Source organism: Camelina sativa, chromosome 18 (genome assembly GCF_030686135.1).
Source record: "Camelina sativa cultivar CO46 ecotype springtype chromosome 18, ASM3068613v1".
In the NCBI taxonomy this organism is placed as follows: domain Eukaryota; kingdom Viridiplantae; phylum Streptophyta; class Magnoliopsida; order Brassicales; family Brassicaceae; genus Camelina; species Camelina sativa.
In genome coordinates, this window is record NC_141897.1 from 5,024,131 (window position 1) to 5,041,019 (window position 16,889).

The 16,889-nt window shown below is 35.2% G+C and overlaps 2 protein-coding genes and 1 pseudogene across 4 annotated transcripts; all 3 read left to right on the forward strand.

Moving 5' to 3' along the window:
* The first annotated feature begins 1,671 nt into the window (after positions 1 to 1,671).
* On the forward strand, positions 1,672 to 4,145 carry LOC104760612 (uncharacterized). The gene has a single exon (XM_010483563.3). It carries the CDS (start codon positions 1,880 to 1,882, stop codon positions 3,776 to 3,778), a length of 1,899 nt encoding a protein of 632 aa, XP_010481865.2. The 5' UTR covers positions 1,672 to 1,879; the 3' UTR covers positions 3,779 to 4,145.
* Positions 4,146 to 4,451: 306 nt separating this feature from the next.
* Positions 4,452 to 6,423, forward strand: LOC104760613 (serine/threonine-protein phosphatase PP1 isozyme 7). Of its 3 annotated transcripts, none has more exons than XR_762975.2 (5): positions 4,452 to 4,788; positions 4,875 to 5,434; positions 5,515 to 5,736; positions 5,964 to 6,054; positions 6,148 to 6,423. XR_762975.2 is itself a non-coding variant. In XM_010483564.3 (5 exons), the coding sequence occupies exons 1-4, from the start codon at positions 4,614 to 4,616 to the stop codon at positions 6,016 to 6,018; spliced, it is 1,026 nt and encodes a 341-aa protein (XP_010481866.2). In that variant the 5' UTR covers positions 4,452 to 4,613; the 3' UTR covers positions 6,019 to 6,054; positions 6,148 to 6,423. The 3 variants fall into 3 exon arrangements, 2 of the variants coding, with proteins under 2 accessions (XP_010481866.2, XP_010481867.2); XM_010483564.3 differs by having other exon boundaries at positions 5,950 to 6,054; XM_010483565.2 differs by lacking the exon at positions 5,964 to 6,054.
* A 3,806-nt stretch (positions 6,424 to 10,229) lies between these two features.
* Positions 10,230 to 12,177, forward strand: LOC104760615 (putative inorganic phosphate transporter 1-3; annotated as a pseudogene).
* Positions 12,178 to 16,889: the final 4,712 nt, after the last annotated feature.

The following is a 16,889-nucleotide window of genomic DNA, read 5'->3' on the forward strand; positions in this document are numbered from 1 at the left end:
GAATATCGAAAGAAAAATCGGTTTGGAGAATGTACTACACATAATGATTGCAAAATTGGAGTTGTTGGCAACAAGTTGGCATCATAAGAAGCAATTCAAATGGTGTATGGATTCAATGGCTTCTTCGACTCCGACCCTTTTGGGTCCACCTTCCGTAGCCGGAAACACTCCGCTCGTCAAACCAATCACCCACCATTTCACCAGAAACATCTGTTTCCTAGATGGAACAATCCTTCGGTTCATGCGGTTTTAGACCAACGTAAAGCATACATCATCAAAATTATTAGCTACTATTTTAGTTGGGCATTTAATATCTTTATGAGGAATATTATTAATATAGTTATAGTTATCATATAAATTAATAATGTAGAACTTTGAATATCTAATAAAAAAAGAAAAAAAAAAACAATTTCAAAAAATAATCTATCTATTTTTTATTTGGAAAAATTATACTCCGGTTATTTTTGGTTGGAAGAATAATATACTAAGTAATAAAAATATGTAATTTAATATCTAAGAATTAAAAATTGTTATTTTCATACTCACGGTTTCTTAAGAACATTAAAATTCTAATTCTACCCTAACTCATTTCTATTAATTATTAGTTTATAAGTGATGTGGCATTAATTTTAGTTTGACTGAATATATATATATATATATATGATGAATATTTCATTTTCATTACCATTGTATTTTTTTTAATTTAAAAATATAATTTTCAAATTATTAATATTTCTCTTTTCCCCCAAAAGGGCCAAAACTAAAGAAAAGTTACCATCGAGATCTTATCACCCTTCAAATGATATTACTGTATATTAAAAAAAAAATCTATTTAGTTGTAAAAACGACATGCCTAAGCTTCGAAGTTATGATTGATATACATACTTATAATTTTCCGAGTTTTCTTTTTCATGCCTAAGCTTCGAAGTTATGATTGATATACATACTTATAATTTTCCGAGTTTTCTTTTTCATGTATTTATTAAAATATTAAAACTTTTTCATGTATCTATTAAAACTTTAAACCTTTAAAATGATTCTACTAACACTATAAACCTTTAAAATGATTTTCGTACCGCCATAAAAAATAATAGAATAATAATATCCGTCAACGCAAAATAGTTTAACTTTGTTGGCTTAATTTAAATTATAATTAGTTTTATTTTTTTAAAATAAATAAAAATATAAAAAAATAGATTAGTGTTTATCTTCATTGTAAACAAAAAAAATTACGATGTTATTCTTCACATTACTAATCCTTTTAATAAATACATGTCCACTGGATTTTGATTCAAATCGATTGATTTCTCATTGGAAACCAATGAATCTTCTAAATATATTGTCGTCATCAATTTTACATTTGTCAAATGTTTTAACCTTACCTATGATTCTTCATTTTTGTTTTGCTTTGATGTATTTAATTTTTTTTTATCAATCGTCATAAATAATTAAATTAAATTAAATAAATAAATAAGTATTTAAATCGAACCAACATAGTTTAACTATTTCACGTTGACGGATATTACTGTTCCGTTATTTTTGGTGGCGGTACAAACATGAAATTTAGTTTTAAGGTTTAAAGTGTTAGTGAAATCATTTTAAATGTTTATAGTGTTAGTGAAAATATCTCAAGGTTTAGAGTGCTACTCAGTGACACTTTGAAAGTTTAATCTGTAATTTTCCCAAATATTAAATATTAAGGTGCATCCAAATTTTCGAAGTTACTTGTTCTCCAAGCTGAACAATTTTTCAGTTTTAGGGTTTCTCTTCTACCTATAAATACATTTACCATTGAGAAACCCTAGTGAAAGCGACACAAATCCCTTGAGAAACCCTTGTGAAAGCGTCCGAAACAATAACCAATTCTCTCTCTCTTTCAATGACTTCTTCCACTGCGACCCTTCTTGGCCCACCTTCCGTCGCCAACGTCGAGACACCAACCCACAAACCAGCTACAATCAATTCACCAAAAAACCCTGTTTCCGATGACTACGACTTGACCGCTACTCTAAACCTCGAAGAACCACCAAAGGGTTTAACAGAAAACTTCTCGCCCACGTTTCTCTCCTCCGGGAACCCATGTCTCGATTTCTTCTTCCACGTAGTTCCCAACACTTCTCCAGAAGATCTAGTCCAAAGGCTTGCAGTTTCTTGGTCTCACGATCCTTTGACTACGTTGAAGCTCGTCTGCAATCTCAGAGGAGTTAGAGGAACTGGGAAATCAGATAAAGAAGGTTTTTACACAGCTGCGTTTTGGCTTTACAAGAATCACCCCAAAACCCTAGCTTTGAATCTCCCTGCTCTTGTTGGTTTTGGGTATTTCAAAGATTTGCCTGAGATTCTGTATCCGATCTTGGAAGGTCAGCAGATAGACAGAGGACACAGTCGGATTTGGAGGAAGACGGTCCAGAAGCCATTCAAGCGGAACAAGATACGCTCAGAGATTTGCAGTGAACTGGAAGATCGTGTTTTGGAAACTGCAGAGGAGATTAGTGGTCCTGTCAAGGCTAGGGCTTTAAAGAAACAGAGAGAGTTTGAGAAGGCAAAGAAAGCTTTAGAGAGGTATAACTCTGATGCTAACTACAGATTACTCTTTGATGGAATTGCTGATTTGTTTGCGGATTTGTTAAAATCGGATTTGAAGTATTTGAATTCGAATGAGCTGAATAAGATTGGTTTAGCTTCGAAGTGGTGTCCTTCGGTTGATTCTTCGTATGATAAGACTACTTTAATATGTGAGGCAATTGCTAGAAGGTTGTTTTCTAGAGATGAGTATGAAGGAATCGAAGAAGCACATTATGCTTATAGGATTAGGGATCGGTTGAGGAAAGAGGTTCTTGTGCCATTGCATAAAGCGCTCGAGTTGCCTGAGTTGTCTATGAGTGCAAACGGATGGGATTTGTTGAAGTATAAGAGAGTTGCTTCTGTGGCTATGAAGAATTACAAGAGGCTCTCTGTGGAACATGATAGTGAGAGGTTTAGTAAGTTTCTGGAGGATGTGAAATCCGGGAAGGAGAAGATTGCGGCTGGTGCGTTGCTTCCTCATCAGATAATAAAGCAGCTGGAGGATAGTGAAGTTGGCGCAGAAGTTGCAGAGCTTCAATGGAAGAGGATGGTGGATGATCTTGCCAAGAAAGGGAAGCTGAAGAGTTCACTAGCGGTTTGCGATGTCTCGGGAAGCATGACTGGTACACCTATGGAGGTTTGTGTGGCGCTCGGGCTATTGGTTTCGGAACTTAATGAAGAGCCCTGGAAAGGGAAAGTTATTACCTTTAGCAAAAAGCCGCAGCTTCATATTATAACGGGTTCGAGTCTGATGGAAAAGAGTGAGTTTGTTAGAGAAATGGATTGGGGAGTAAACACAGATTTCCAAAAGGTGTTTGATCAGATTCTTAAGGTTGCAGTCAAGAATAACATAACTGATGATCAGATGATTAAGCGGTTGTTTGTGTTCAGTGACATGGAGTTTGATGAAGCAACAGGAAACAGACATTTGAAGAAACAGTCCAAGGAGAAATGGGAGACAGATTATGAGGTGGTTCAGAGGAAGTATAAGGAGAACGGTTTTCAGAATGTTCCGGAAATTGTATTTTGGAACTTAAGAGACTCGTCGGCTACACATGTGGTGGCTAAGCAGAAAGGAGTGGCTATGGTTAGCGGGTTTTCGAAAAATCTACTGACTCTGTTTCTTGAAGAAGGTGGGATCATGAATCCTGAAGATGTCATGTGGTTAGCCATTAAAGGTGAAGAGTATAAGAAGCTTGCTGTTTATGACTGAGATAAACATGCACAAGTTTTAAATGCTTATAACTAAGAAGATTTTTTTTTTTTCTTAATTTTTTATGGAGTCATGTGAGTCCATGAATGAATCTTGTTCTACTTTTATTTTCGAATTACTATGTCTAAAATACAGCTAAGAAAACGAAACGATCTAGAAGTAGTTAGAGGAAGCATCACTCTTTGTTTCTTCCTAACTTTGGAATCTTTCTTTTCTCCTTTTTTGGTTTCTAATAGAAGTAATGGGCAAAAGCAAAACTAATATTCTCCAATCTTTCTCTTTCCTCGTTATTCCTTGTGGTGTCCTCTCACATCCTGTGGTTTCATAACGAATATGTTCTTGTACATTAGTCAAGTTGCTTTGATGATATTATGCGAGCAAATCCAAAAACATTGATACTCTGACGAAGAAAGAATCGTTTTCCGCACTCTGAGTTACCCGTCGAAAGATCTTGACTTCAAACCATAACGTAGTTGAATGGATTAAAAGCATGTAAAGGTTAACAAAAGACATGAAAAAAATGTTTCTAAATTAGTTAGCATCTGATTATTACATGATGTAGTTGAAGTTAGGACAATGTAGGTAAGTCTGAACACATGTCTGTTGCTAAAAAGGTATGAAGAATATATTCTTGAACGCGGATTTATAAAGCCCCTTCTTCAATTTGACAATCACCGTTCTTTTTCTCAAAGAGCATAAAAGAACATAAAAAGCTCCAAACTTATTTTAATTTATTTCATATTGTTAATAGCTTCAGTTTAATATAAACCTTACAGAGACTCTCTCGTCGTTGTTGTTTCCTCTCATTGTTAATCTGTTTCTTGAGGGTTTATCAATGGATGCTGGTACTTTAAACTCGGTGATCAATAGATTGCTTGAAGCTAGAGAGAAACCAGGAAAGACTGTTCAGTTGTCTGAAACAGAGATTAAACAGCTCTGTTTTGTCTCTAGAGATATCTTTATGAGACAGCCAAATCTCTTGGAACTCGAAGCTCCTGTCAAAATCTGCGGTAGGCTTCTCTTTGTTTCTCTCGGGTTTCTTCTCTGAGATTGCTCTGTTCTTATGTTATCTTTTGGTTAAACAAAAACAAAACAGGGGACATTCATGGACAATATCCGGATCTCTTGAGACTATTCGAATACGGAGGATACCCTCCTCGTTCAAACTACTTGTTTCTTGGAGATTACGTAGACCGCGGCAAGCAAAGCCTGGAAACGATTTGTCTTTTACTCGCTTACAAGATCAAATTCCCTGAAAACTTCTTCCTTCTTAGAGGAAACCATGAAAGTGCCTCAATCAATCGCATTTACGGCTTTTACGACGAGTGTAAACGCAGATTCAGTGTCAAGATTTGGCGAATCTTCACCGATTGCTTCAACTGTCTTCCGGTCGCTGCAATCATCGATGACCGGATTCTCTGTATGCACGGCGGGCTCTCCCCGGAGCTTCTTAGCTTGAGACAGATTAGGGATCTTCGTCGTCCCACGGACATTCCTGATCGCGGTTTACTTTGTGATCTGTTGTGGTCTGATCCTGACAAAGATGTCAGAGGTTGGGGGCCTAATGATCGCGGAGTCTCTTACACTTTTGGATCGGATACAGTTTCGGGGTTTCTGAAAAGACTCGACCTTGACCTAATTTGTAGAGCTCACCAGGTTTGTTTAGAGTTCCTTGTGCCCAAAGAAACACTCTCTCTATGTGTTTCCTTTTGACTCAAGTAAGGATTTTGTGACAGGTTGTTGAAGACGGATTCGAGTTCTTTGCGAATAAGCAGCTTGTGACGATATTCTCTGCGCCGAATTACTGTGGGGAGTTCGACAATGCAGGTGCGATGATGAGTGTGGATGATGATTTGACCTGCTCATTTCAGATCTTAAAACCTAATGACAAAAAATCAAAGTTCAGTTTTGGAAGCAGAGGTGGTGTTAAAACTAGCTTCCCTTATCCTAAAGTCAAGGTATACATTTATCACATTAATCAAAACATTGGATTAGTGTGTTGTCTTCGCCGAATTAAACCTAACTTAAGCGAAACGTAACACTATGGTATGGTGGGTGTTAACTTTATTCGGCCAAGTCAATATTAATTTAGAGGTTTTTTGGTTGCGTAACTTGGAGTTTTTATTTTTATTTTGTTTAAAAATGTTATATTTCTATTAAAATATGTTTAGGATGATTTAAACAGGTCTAAGTTTTGGATCTGCTTTCAACCCAATAGAAAAAAAAGAAAAAAACTTTAGATCGGTTTGAACACCTTTTGTTGCGCTCACTTACTAGTAAGTTATAGTCATACATTAGCTGTTATTATCATTGTTTACAAAACAAGCTCGAAATCTCTAACCGTTTGATCCAAACATGTGTTTGTGCAGTCGATTCTGAGTTCACAGAGTTCGAAAGGCTACAACTAATGACTCCATAACAGTCCGCATAATAACTGTTTAGCAACTATGCCAACGTTATTCAATGATAAGGGAGCAAGCGGATTTTGAATTTCGTAATTTTTTTTGAAGCTGTTTTTTTTTTTTTTTTTACCGTTGTGTGGCTACGTGTGTGTGTGTTTTTTTTCTCTATTGTTTGTAAATTTGGATTGTAACTTCAAGCGTTGGTTTATGAAATCTTTATATAATAAAGTATGTTTTTCATAATTTTTTTGACAAGTATCATTCTATTCATATAGAGTTTATTAATTTTATTAAGTTAGTAAAAACTCACTAAAAATCTATTTTGGAGACATATAACAAATTATACAATATTAAAAATATGTATCGAGAATATGTATCGAGAATATAGTAAAACATTTAGTAATTTTAGTGTATAACAATGTAGTTAATGTAACATTCGCAAACCAAGTTATGTGATTTTGAGGGAGTGTCGATCGACACCACTAATTTTCGGTTTGACCGAATTGTCTTAAATCGCCGATTTAGTTCGGTTTGGTTTAAGTGAAACCTTATAACCGGTTTATTTAAGCGGAAAGTCGACCTAGGTCATGGGGTTTAGTGTTGTTTGCCGTTCCAAAGAGAAAACAGAGAAAAAGAGAAGTTTGTTTGAGTGTTCTTGAGATTTCTACCTGTTCTTGGTGTGATTTGCCTCTGTGGGTGGAGATCTGAAGTTGTGGCATCCATTAAAATGTCTACGTGTTAGAGTATCATTATCGGTGGCATCCATTAAAATGTCTTTAAAACAAAATTTTCTTTTTAATTGTTTAATTATATTCTAATTGATAGATAAGGGAATATGTAATATTCACTTCCGATCTATGTAAAGCTAATACTTGGAGAACACTCTCCTATACTTGTATATATATCGTACAACCAATAAATACAAAGGTAATTCACATTATTGAGTAACATAGTATCATAGCCATTATTCTAAATAAAAAACACCCTAAAAACACAAAAGAGCCGCCTCTTCTCCAAAGTCTTATTCCCGATCTCTCTCTTGTTCCTCTTCTTCTTTCTCTCTCGTTCCTCTCTCTTCCATTCACTCATCTGTTTTTCTCCCTCTTCTTTGACATCTTTACAATGGCTCAACCACTCTCCAAGCATTCTCTATCTATCCTCCCATCGTCATCAACACTCCGGGTCTCGCGACAACAACCACCGCAACCGCAACAACTCTAGTTTTTTGAGACTACTCTGGCTACCGCGACAACTCTGGCTACCGTGACAACAACAACAATAGGGGCCGCAGATGCGGACGTGGCGGTTTGGGTAGGGGACGCAGACGTCAATCATGGCCACAACCGCACTGGCCATTGAACCCACACAATTGGCAGACATAGTAAATTTTTTAATACAGTTGAACCACTAATAGAAGGACATGTGTTAATTTTTTTTCTCATCCCGTGTCTGTCTTAGAGTAGACCCACTTTTTTGTTTCCTTCCTAATTTTTCGTTGTTTATTAATTTTGTTTGATTTAGATATTTATGCAGACCCTCCCGATGGAGATGGTCTTAGGAGCTTGCTTGCTAGGATTGTGCTTTCGTCAAGTTTTGGTCAGAATTTTCCGTTAGAAAGGTGAGTGCATGACCATGGGTGATCTAAGCCTGAGATTCCTTTGTTATCCTATTTTATGGTTGTATGTTGATTGGGGTTAGGATGTTAGTGAGAATGGGATCACTAGTATAATAATATATTAAAAAAATAGGTCGGGTCGTTTCAATTTGGTATCAGAGCCCTTAAGGTTCTAGGTACGAGTTCACTAGGTTTTTGTTGTTGATGTTTATGATTACAAGGTTTGATTGATTATGTGAGTTAGTCAATTGTGTGTGGCATGGTGTCTTAAAATATCCTCTTCGAGCCTTCAATGTGATTCCACAGTAAGTTGTGCTTTGTGTATGGTTTAGATTGTTTGCTTTGTTTATTATTTAGATATTTATGCAGACCCTCCCGATGAAGATGATCTTAGGAGCTTGCTAGGAGTGTGCTTTCGTCAAGTTTTGGTCATAATCTTCTGTTAGAAAGGTGAGTGCATGACCATGGCTGATCTAAGCCTGAGATTCCTTTGTTTCATATTTTATGGCTGTATGTTGATTGAAGTTAGGATGTTAGTGAGTATGGGATCACTAGTTTAATAATATATTTTAAAAAAGGGGTCGGATTGTTTCAATTTGGTACGAGAGCCCTTATGGTTCTAGGTACCGGTTCACTAGGTTTCTGTTGTTGATGTTTGAGATTACAAGCTTTGACTGATTATGTGAGTTAGTCAATTGTGTGTGGCATGGAAGTCCTAAAACATCCTTTTCGAGCTTCAATGTGATTCCACGGTAAGTTGTGTTTTGTGTATGGTTTAGATTGTTTGCTTAGCCTTATGTTTATGGTAGTGCAGATGGTTAGAGGTGGTGCTGTTGCAGGACGTGGACATGGTCGTGGACGCAGACTTGGTCGTAGACAAAAGAATAAGAATCCATGGCAGAAGTTTTCTTCGTTTTTGTGCACTAATACCATATCAAGATTAGGTTAGCGATAACAAAATAAAAGTATTATTCTCATTAATTAGTAAAAGTATACAATTTGTGTTTATATACATGAATAATCTAAACCGAATCTTAACCGGTTATAACAACCCACTGTTATATCAAACAATCTAAAACAATATTATATTTAACCGCAATCGCATATATAACCACAATATTATATTTAACCGCGAACGCAACCAGAACGAGATAAATTGGTTGGTGTTAGCTGTTTTCTCCTTTTTCTAGGAGAAAATAATTTTAATTAGTGGATCATTAATTCATTATTGTCACATTCCTCTTGCTTGCAGTTTGGGGATGTTTAACTGCTGGAGTTAGCTGTTGGTGGACATAATGTATTTTTAGTTAGTAGTATATTATTGTCTTAATTTATGCAAAATCCATAAAATACATCCATTGAAAAATAAACATATTAAATAGTAATATGAACATACAGAGTTGAAATTTGTGACCGTCTTGTTTAACAAATTAAACATATAAATATGTTTGTTCAACAGAAAACGTGGATTTATCTATTGGGAGATAGAGAGTTTTAATTTCTTATCTCAATCGAAGCTAGTAGTAATAATTAAGAACATTAATTTATTTTCACAATTTTCCTGTAGAAGATTGAATTGTTTAGGTAAGTCTTATAAATGATCATATAAAAAAATACGTTTCATGAAATTATGTTTAGTTTAGACATTCTAACATTTGCAAGTGGCTTGGAGACGAATCGTATCCATTTCGTTATGTATATAACATTTATGTTTTTGTAATTATTTTGTTTTTGTTCAAACAGAACTTCAAGAAGATTGTATCACCCAACTTACAAATATACAATTAAAGCAAGCAAAACAAATTTTATATATTTCTATATATTAAGAGTATGTATTTTAAACATATAATAAAAAGATTATGTATTCACTGGTCGTAGTAAACGACTGAAGCGCGAATAAATTGAATTTATATGCATCATACTATGTAGTTTCATTATCATTACGTATTATTGAGGTTCTTCTTATAATACAATTTATAAAACACAACCAAGATGAGAGCATATGCTCTTTTAGATTCCGATTTATAGAGTTACTTACGTTGACATTGAATTATAACTTTGGTCTATAAGTAGCACATACATTTCTAACTTTTGAGATATCTTCAGTCATAAATATCAAAGTTTAACACATAACTTTCTTCAGTCGTTTAACTTTATTTATATCTTGGATTCCAACAATCAAAAAGCTTCAGTATAAGCTTAAAGGTTAGTTAACTTAGTTGAGTTCATTGTTGGTCTTTTTTGAATCTACGTTAATATTTAGTTTACGTTTCTAACTACGACAATCCATCTAAATTACTGTGGATTCTTATGCAAAGAATGCTTAATCCTTTGTCTTCTAAAGAAACATGAAATAATGAAATGATGAAAATAGAATTGTAGTAAATAGCAAAAAAAATCCAGTCCTAATTTATTGGTTATTGTCTTTGTAGCAATGGCGGAAGGTCAACAGTTAGGAGTACTGCTCAAAGCATTAGATGTGGCCAAAACACAACTTTACCATTTCACAGCGATTGTTATCGCCGGAATGGGTTTCTTCACTGATGCCTACGATCTTTTTTGTATCTCATTGGTCACAAAGCTCCTAGGCCGCATCTACTACCACAAGGCTGGTGCAGAAAAGCCCGGAACACTCCCTCCAGAAGTAGCGGCCGCAGTCAATGGTGTCGCTCTTTGTGGGACACTTGCCGGTCAGCTCTTCTTTGGGTGGCTTGGAGACAAACTAGGCCGGAAAAAGTTGTATGGGATCACTTTGATCATGATGGTTCTCTGTTCCGTGGCCTCCGGTCTCTCCTTTGGGAACAGTCCAAAAGGAGTCATGACCACTCTTTGTTTCTTCAGGTACTTTTATCACATAAACTTTGTTTTTATAACCAAAGAATCCACTTTATTTTTACAATTATATATCACACACAGCCGAGTTTTTTGGATTTTATTTTGATACACGAATAAATATTGATATTACTTTTATAAAATAAATATATTAATAATACTGAATGATATTGAATGAATAAATGGATATATTAATTATTATCATAATTTATTAAGACGTACAAATTATATAGAAAAATATATTTATAGTTGTAAATAAAGAAGATTAGCGACTCTAATACGAAAAGGAATATTTAGTTATTTAAATATATATATATATATATAAGTCATTTGTTAATCGATTTCAATTATATATTTTTGGTGGTGACTACCCACTGTCAGCGACGATCATGTCGGAGTATGCAAACAAGAAAACACGTGGTGCCTTCATCGCAGCTGTGTTCGCTATGCAAGGGTTTGGGATCATGGCTGGGGGTATTGTTGCGCTCATATTTTCAAGTATTTTCGATCACCAATTTCCATCACCGATCTATACTGTAGACCCCGTTGCCTCGACTGTACCTCAAGCTGATTACTTGTGGCGTATCATCCTTATGGTGGGTGCTCTCCCAGCCGCTATGACATATTATTGGCGTATGAAAATGCCCGGAACGGCTCGTTACACAGCTTTAGTCGCCAAAAACCTTAAACAAGCCACGCAAGACATGTCTAAAGTCTTGCAAGTGGATCTTGAAGCTGAGGAAGAAAGTGCTGAAAAAATTGTAAGAGATCCTAAACTCAACTACGGATTGTTCTCGAGGGAGTTCCTTAAACGCCATGGACTTCCCTCTCCTCGGAACTACCTCTACTTGGTTTTTGCTTGACATCGCGTTTTACAGCCAAAACTTATTTCAAAAAGATATCTTTTCCGCAATCGGATGGATCCCACGTGCGGCTACAATGAATGCCATCCATGAGGTTTACAAGATTGGTAGGGCTCAGACTCTCATCGCGCTCTGCAGTACGGTTCCAGGTTACTGGTTCACAGTTGCCTTTATTGATACTATGGGAAGATTTGCAATCCAGCTAATGGGATTCTTCTTCATGACAGTCTTTATGTTTGCTATAGCCTTCCCTTACGATCACTGGATTAAACCAGACAACCGTATCGGTTTCGTCATTATATATTCCCTAACTTTCTTCTTTGCAAACTTTGGTCCAAATGCAACTACATTTGTGGTTCCTGCCGAGATCTTCCCGGCCAGGCTAAGATCCACTTGTCATGGAATATCAGCCGCGGCAGGAAAGGCGGGTGCCATCGTGGGTGCGTTTGGATTCTTATACGCAGCTCAGTCAAAGGATAAAACCAAGACTGACGCAGGATATCCACCGGGTATTGGTGTCAAGAACTCGTTGATCATGCTTGGTGTTATCAACTTTGTTGGTATGATCATGACGTTTTTAGTGCCTGAATCTAAAGGGAAGTCACTTGAGGAGCTTTCAGGCGAGAATGTGTGTGATGATACGGCCCCGTCCGCGATCGCTACATCTGGAAGAAACTAAACTTTTGCCTTTACCAGAACTCTATAGATTATATGTAGTTATATCGTCCATCCAATATTTTGTAATAATTGTTGTTTATATTCAGCTGTGGACAAACCATATAATGTATTAAAATGTTGGTTTATTTTCCTCTCTATTGCGTTTTTGGAAATAAAAATTCAAATTCTCACGTGAAATAATTTCTCAAGTTGGTGCTCTTATATTTTAAGAAAATACTAAATTTGAGTTTAACAAGAATCAATCAATCAATAAATTATATACATAAACTGGGGATATCGTTAAGCCAATTGTTCACAGGGCCTAACAATTTTATATTTACTAGGTTTTGAATTTACGATACGCGTGAGTTTAATTTATATATTTTAGTGAAAATTATATATAATTGATAATAGTTATAAAATATTATTTTAGAGAAAAATTTAAATTACTATTAAAGTAAAAAAATTATTTCAGATACACAATTAAAACAAAATATATAAAAATCAGTTGTGTTAAAAAATCAAATTTGATCTAAAGAACCATAAATTTAACTGGACGTCCAGGTGAGGTAGATCAAACTGGTACCTTGCATATACTAAACAATTTCTTTGACCAGCATACAAATGAAACATTTTTTAAAATCATGACTTAATCTCGTTTTCTCATATTTATTTGACCGCCACTATCTATGTCTTCATGTTTTTTCCACTGTTTTCTTACTATTCATATTATTTCTCGTCATTTTCATCGTTAAATTTTCATGATAATTATCATCATTACTTTTACTGTCCGGTTCTTCGTTATACTCTTCTTCTTCTTTCTCCTCAGCTTTCTCACATTATTTTACTGAATAATCATTTAAAACATATTTTTAGACTATCACACAACTTGTTAACCCATCAAACTCCAAAACCAAAATCATTTCCTATTTTCTCGTAAATTTTGTGCAATTCATGGATCAACATAGTCACCACATACACTTAATTTATTGATACTTTCACTCGTATACTTACTCCGTTTTAGATCCACACATATGAAACTTCCAAACCAAAATCTTTAATACTACAAAATTGCAAATTACTTGCGGAGAAAGTAATATGAACACATGTATAGCTAATAAAACATGTTTGCTTGTCGTTGATCTTTTTTCTTTAAAGCTCAAAAATTAACTCAAACAACATCAAACCAAGGTCTTGCGACGTCAATCATTTTTTCTTAGACCCAAAAAGATTTTTTTTTACTGAAATACTATTAAATTACTTATAAAATCATACACAAAAACATGTTTTACAGCTCATAAAATATATAAAACACAAAGAGAGATAAATAAGATATTTTCAAGATATTAAAAAAATCAAATATATAATATTTTATAATATTTAAAATTTTAATAGAGTTTAAATATTTATAATATTTTAAAATATAGATATAGAAGTATAGAAAAAAATTTCTAATTTTTATTTAAAAATTTAATATGAATATAAAATTTATTAATAGTAGAAGTATAGAAATTTTTTTATAGAAATATGATTTGTCAATTTCTCTTGCTAACTATTAGAAATATCAAATTTAAAAATGTTACATTTTCTTATTGGCCTATTAGTAAAGCAGTTATAAAAATATGTTTACAAAACATTAGAAATAAGTACTATAGTTTATACCAAAAAAAAAAAAATACAAAACTACCAATAGAAGTACACGTGTGTTAAATGTAAATTTTTAAAGAAACTTTAGTGTAGTAGTATAAAAGAAGAAGTCATGTGATTTAATCATATAGCCACATATAAACGATGTCGAGAATATTTTGCAACACTCTCTACTCTTCTTCTCTCTCGCCGTTAACTCCAACTCGAACAAACACATCGCGGTTCTCAAACAAACTCAGAGTTCGAGCTCAATCCCAGTCAATGGACGATAATCTCCACCGGAAATTCATGGATTTCCCGTACGTGTCACCCACGCGCAGGCAGCTTATGGTTGGTCTCATGTCGAAGCTGGAGGATCGCCTCCAATCGCATCTCCTTCCCTGTACCCTCCCACCTGATGTACGAAACTTCAAGAACCCTAAGGTTTCCGCCGAAGCATCTATTCATATCAGATCCGGTGAAAAAACATCTCCGGTAATGATTCCTTTGTTTTTTTTGGTTATTAGATTTCAAAATCGAAATTGACTGAGTTGAATCCTTACGTTTCTCCTGCCCCTGTCTTCTTCTTTTATTCTCTATCTGATATTCGCATCCTAATCCTATTATTAATATTGTTTTGGTGGCAAATACGATTGGTTCGATTAAGGACACATTATGGAAATGGATGAGGTTGGCTGCCGAGACTACCAAGAAGGGCGAGGATTAGATAAATCATCATATCAATTGGGAATTGGGAATTCGTTTGACAGCACTATAAGCTTCTTATTCAATCTTCGTCTTCTTCTTCCCTTTTAATTAAATGAATTAGAGATTAATCTGATTACTGTCTGTTGGAGAATTTGATAGTATTGGTTATGTCTTTTGGTTAAGTTAGTTGTTCATCCATCTATGCTTCTTTCTTATTAACGCCCGAATCTTGCTTTACGTTCAACCACCGACACAAAATCTAGCCATCATTTGTCATATATATTTGCTCTTCCTTTTGACTTAAGATTGGTTCAGAGGTTCTGTGTCTTTGGTTTTTATTACTTGTTTTTATGAGGAATTAGTCCATAACTCTTTATAGAAAGAAATACATTAATCCAAACCAAAACTGAAGTTGATTTCTCTAAAAACATATAGAATGGAATATCGAATTTGGCCTTAATTTCTAGGTAGCCCGTTGTATATTTCCTTGTAGACAATATTTTTTACTGTGTTCTCTGCATCATTATGGGGTTTTAGAATGCTTAAACCTGTATGAGATGTTACACGTGAGAGCGCCACATACAACTGACCATGACTGAAAACTGGTTGAGGCAAAAGAGAAGAACTGATTTTAAGCTTTGTCCTTGGGTTTTGTTAACTGTCATTGCATAGCATACTCTGACTGGGAATTGACGTCTTCGAAGTGTGAAAGGATGCTTTGAGTCAGGTGGCGATAAGATTATCCGTGGCAAAATCACTTTTTGACCAGCGTGTGTGCCCGTGACTCTTTCGCCCTCAATCAGTCTTTTTCCCAAACGTGTTACAATTAATCTTGTGCCATTGCATAGACCTTCTTTTTGGTTAATGTTGCGAATCAGCATTATTGGAGCTCCTACTTTCAAAGCCAACTGATGTTTTGGTAGTCCTGGGAACTCTAGTGAGTTGAAATACTCAACAATATATAGAGACTCATAGGCAGTATTTACTGTGTCACCCTTGCCCATACTGTCTAAGCTGAGATACTCCTTCGATGTTCCTGGTAGATGTTCTAACATGTATGTATTAATCTCATCAACTGTCTCATTTCGTGGAGTTAGGATTGCTCTCTCTGTAACGCTTGCATATGTGCTTTTTGATAACTTGTTCTCTGCATTTGTGGCTTTAAAAATATCTTGTAAATGATCTCCAGTTGATTGCATTATGAATTTAGGATCAACGACTACCATCTGACCATCATCTTCGTTGACATCTTTTGGCTCATTTGTAGGTGCAGTTCCATCTCCAACACTTAGTAGCCATGCAGCGAAGTTTTCTTGTGATTCTTGAAGTCTCATGTTCTTTTTTAGGGAGAAAACTTTGCAAGAGTCCCACAAGTATGATTGTTTAATTGATGCTAATACTGTATCAGCTCGAGAACCTTGTGGAATAACTAGTAGTGTTTGTCTGAAGTCCCCACCTAGTATTACAGTCTTGCCTCCAAAAGGTTGGTCTTTAGCTTTTGATTTTTTCATGGACATCAAGTCTCGTAATGTTCTGTCAACCGCCTCAAATGCGTACCGATGTGCCATGGGCGCCTCATCCCATATGATAAGATCAGTTTTCTCTATTAGTTCTGCTAATATCGTTCCTGGCTTTATATGACATAATGAATCTTCATTGAGATCCATCGGAATTTTAAAGCGTGAATGTGCCGTTCTTCCTGCAGGTAGAAGCAATGCTGCGATGCCTGATGAAGCAACAGGGAGAAAATTTTTTCTTTCTGATCTCAACTCAGAAATGATGGTTGAATAAAGGTACGTTTTCCCTGTTCCACCAGGACCATATAAGAAGAATAATTTTCCCAAACCATTTTCAACTGACTCCATAACTGCATCATAAACCTGCTTTTGCTGAACATTTAGACTGCTTAGAAGTTTGTTGTGATCTTTTTTCTCCTTTTGTACATTGTATCTTGATTCTTCATTTAACAAGCTGTTACCTAGATCCTTTAAAACGTCGACTTCTAGTTGTGGCATATCTTCGAACTCAGTTAGTGAGTGCTCATACTGGTGCATTATCTTCTCTATCTCAATCAAAGTATACTTTTGAATATCAGACTCTTCTAGGTGTAGCCTTTGAAAGTTGAAAATCTTGCGTTGTTTGTAAGGCATGTCTTCACCGAGTGATTTCCAACAGCGTTCCCATAATTTTAGTGGACTGCCCACTTCGCAATATATCAATAATAAAACAAATAGTTGTCGTAGTTGATAAGGTGTAGCCCATTGTATAGCTTCATCCATTGCATCATGCCATTCAGAGTCAAAGTCTAGTAAACCGCGAGCATAGCATGCTGATTTAAAATCTTCATATCTTTGGCCATCGACTGTTAGTATTTCGTCAAAACTTCTTGGTCCTCTTATGTTATTGAT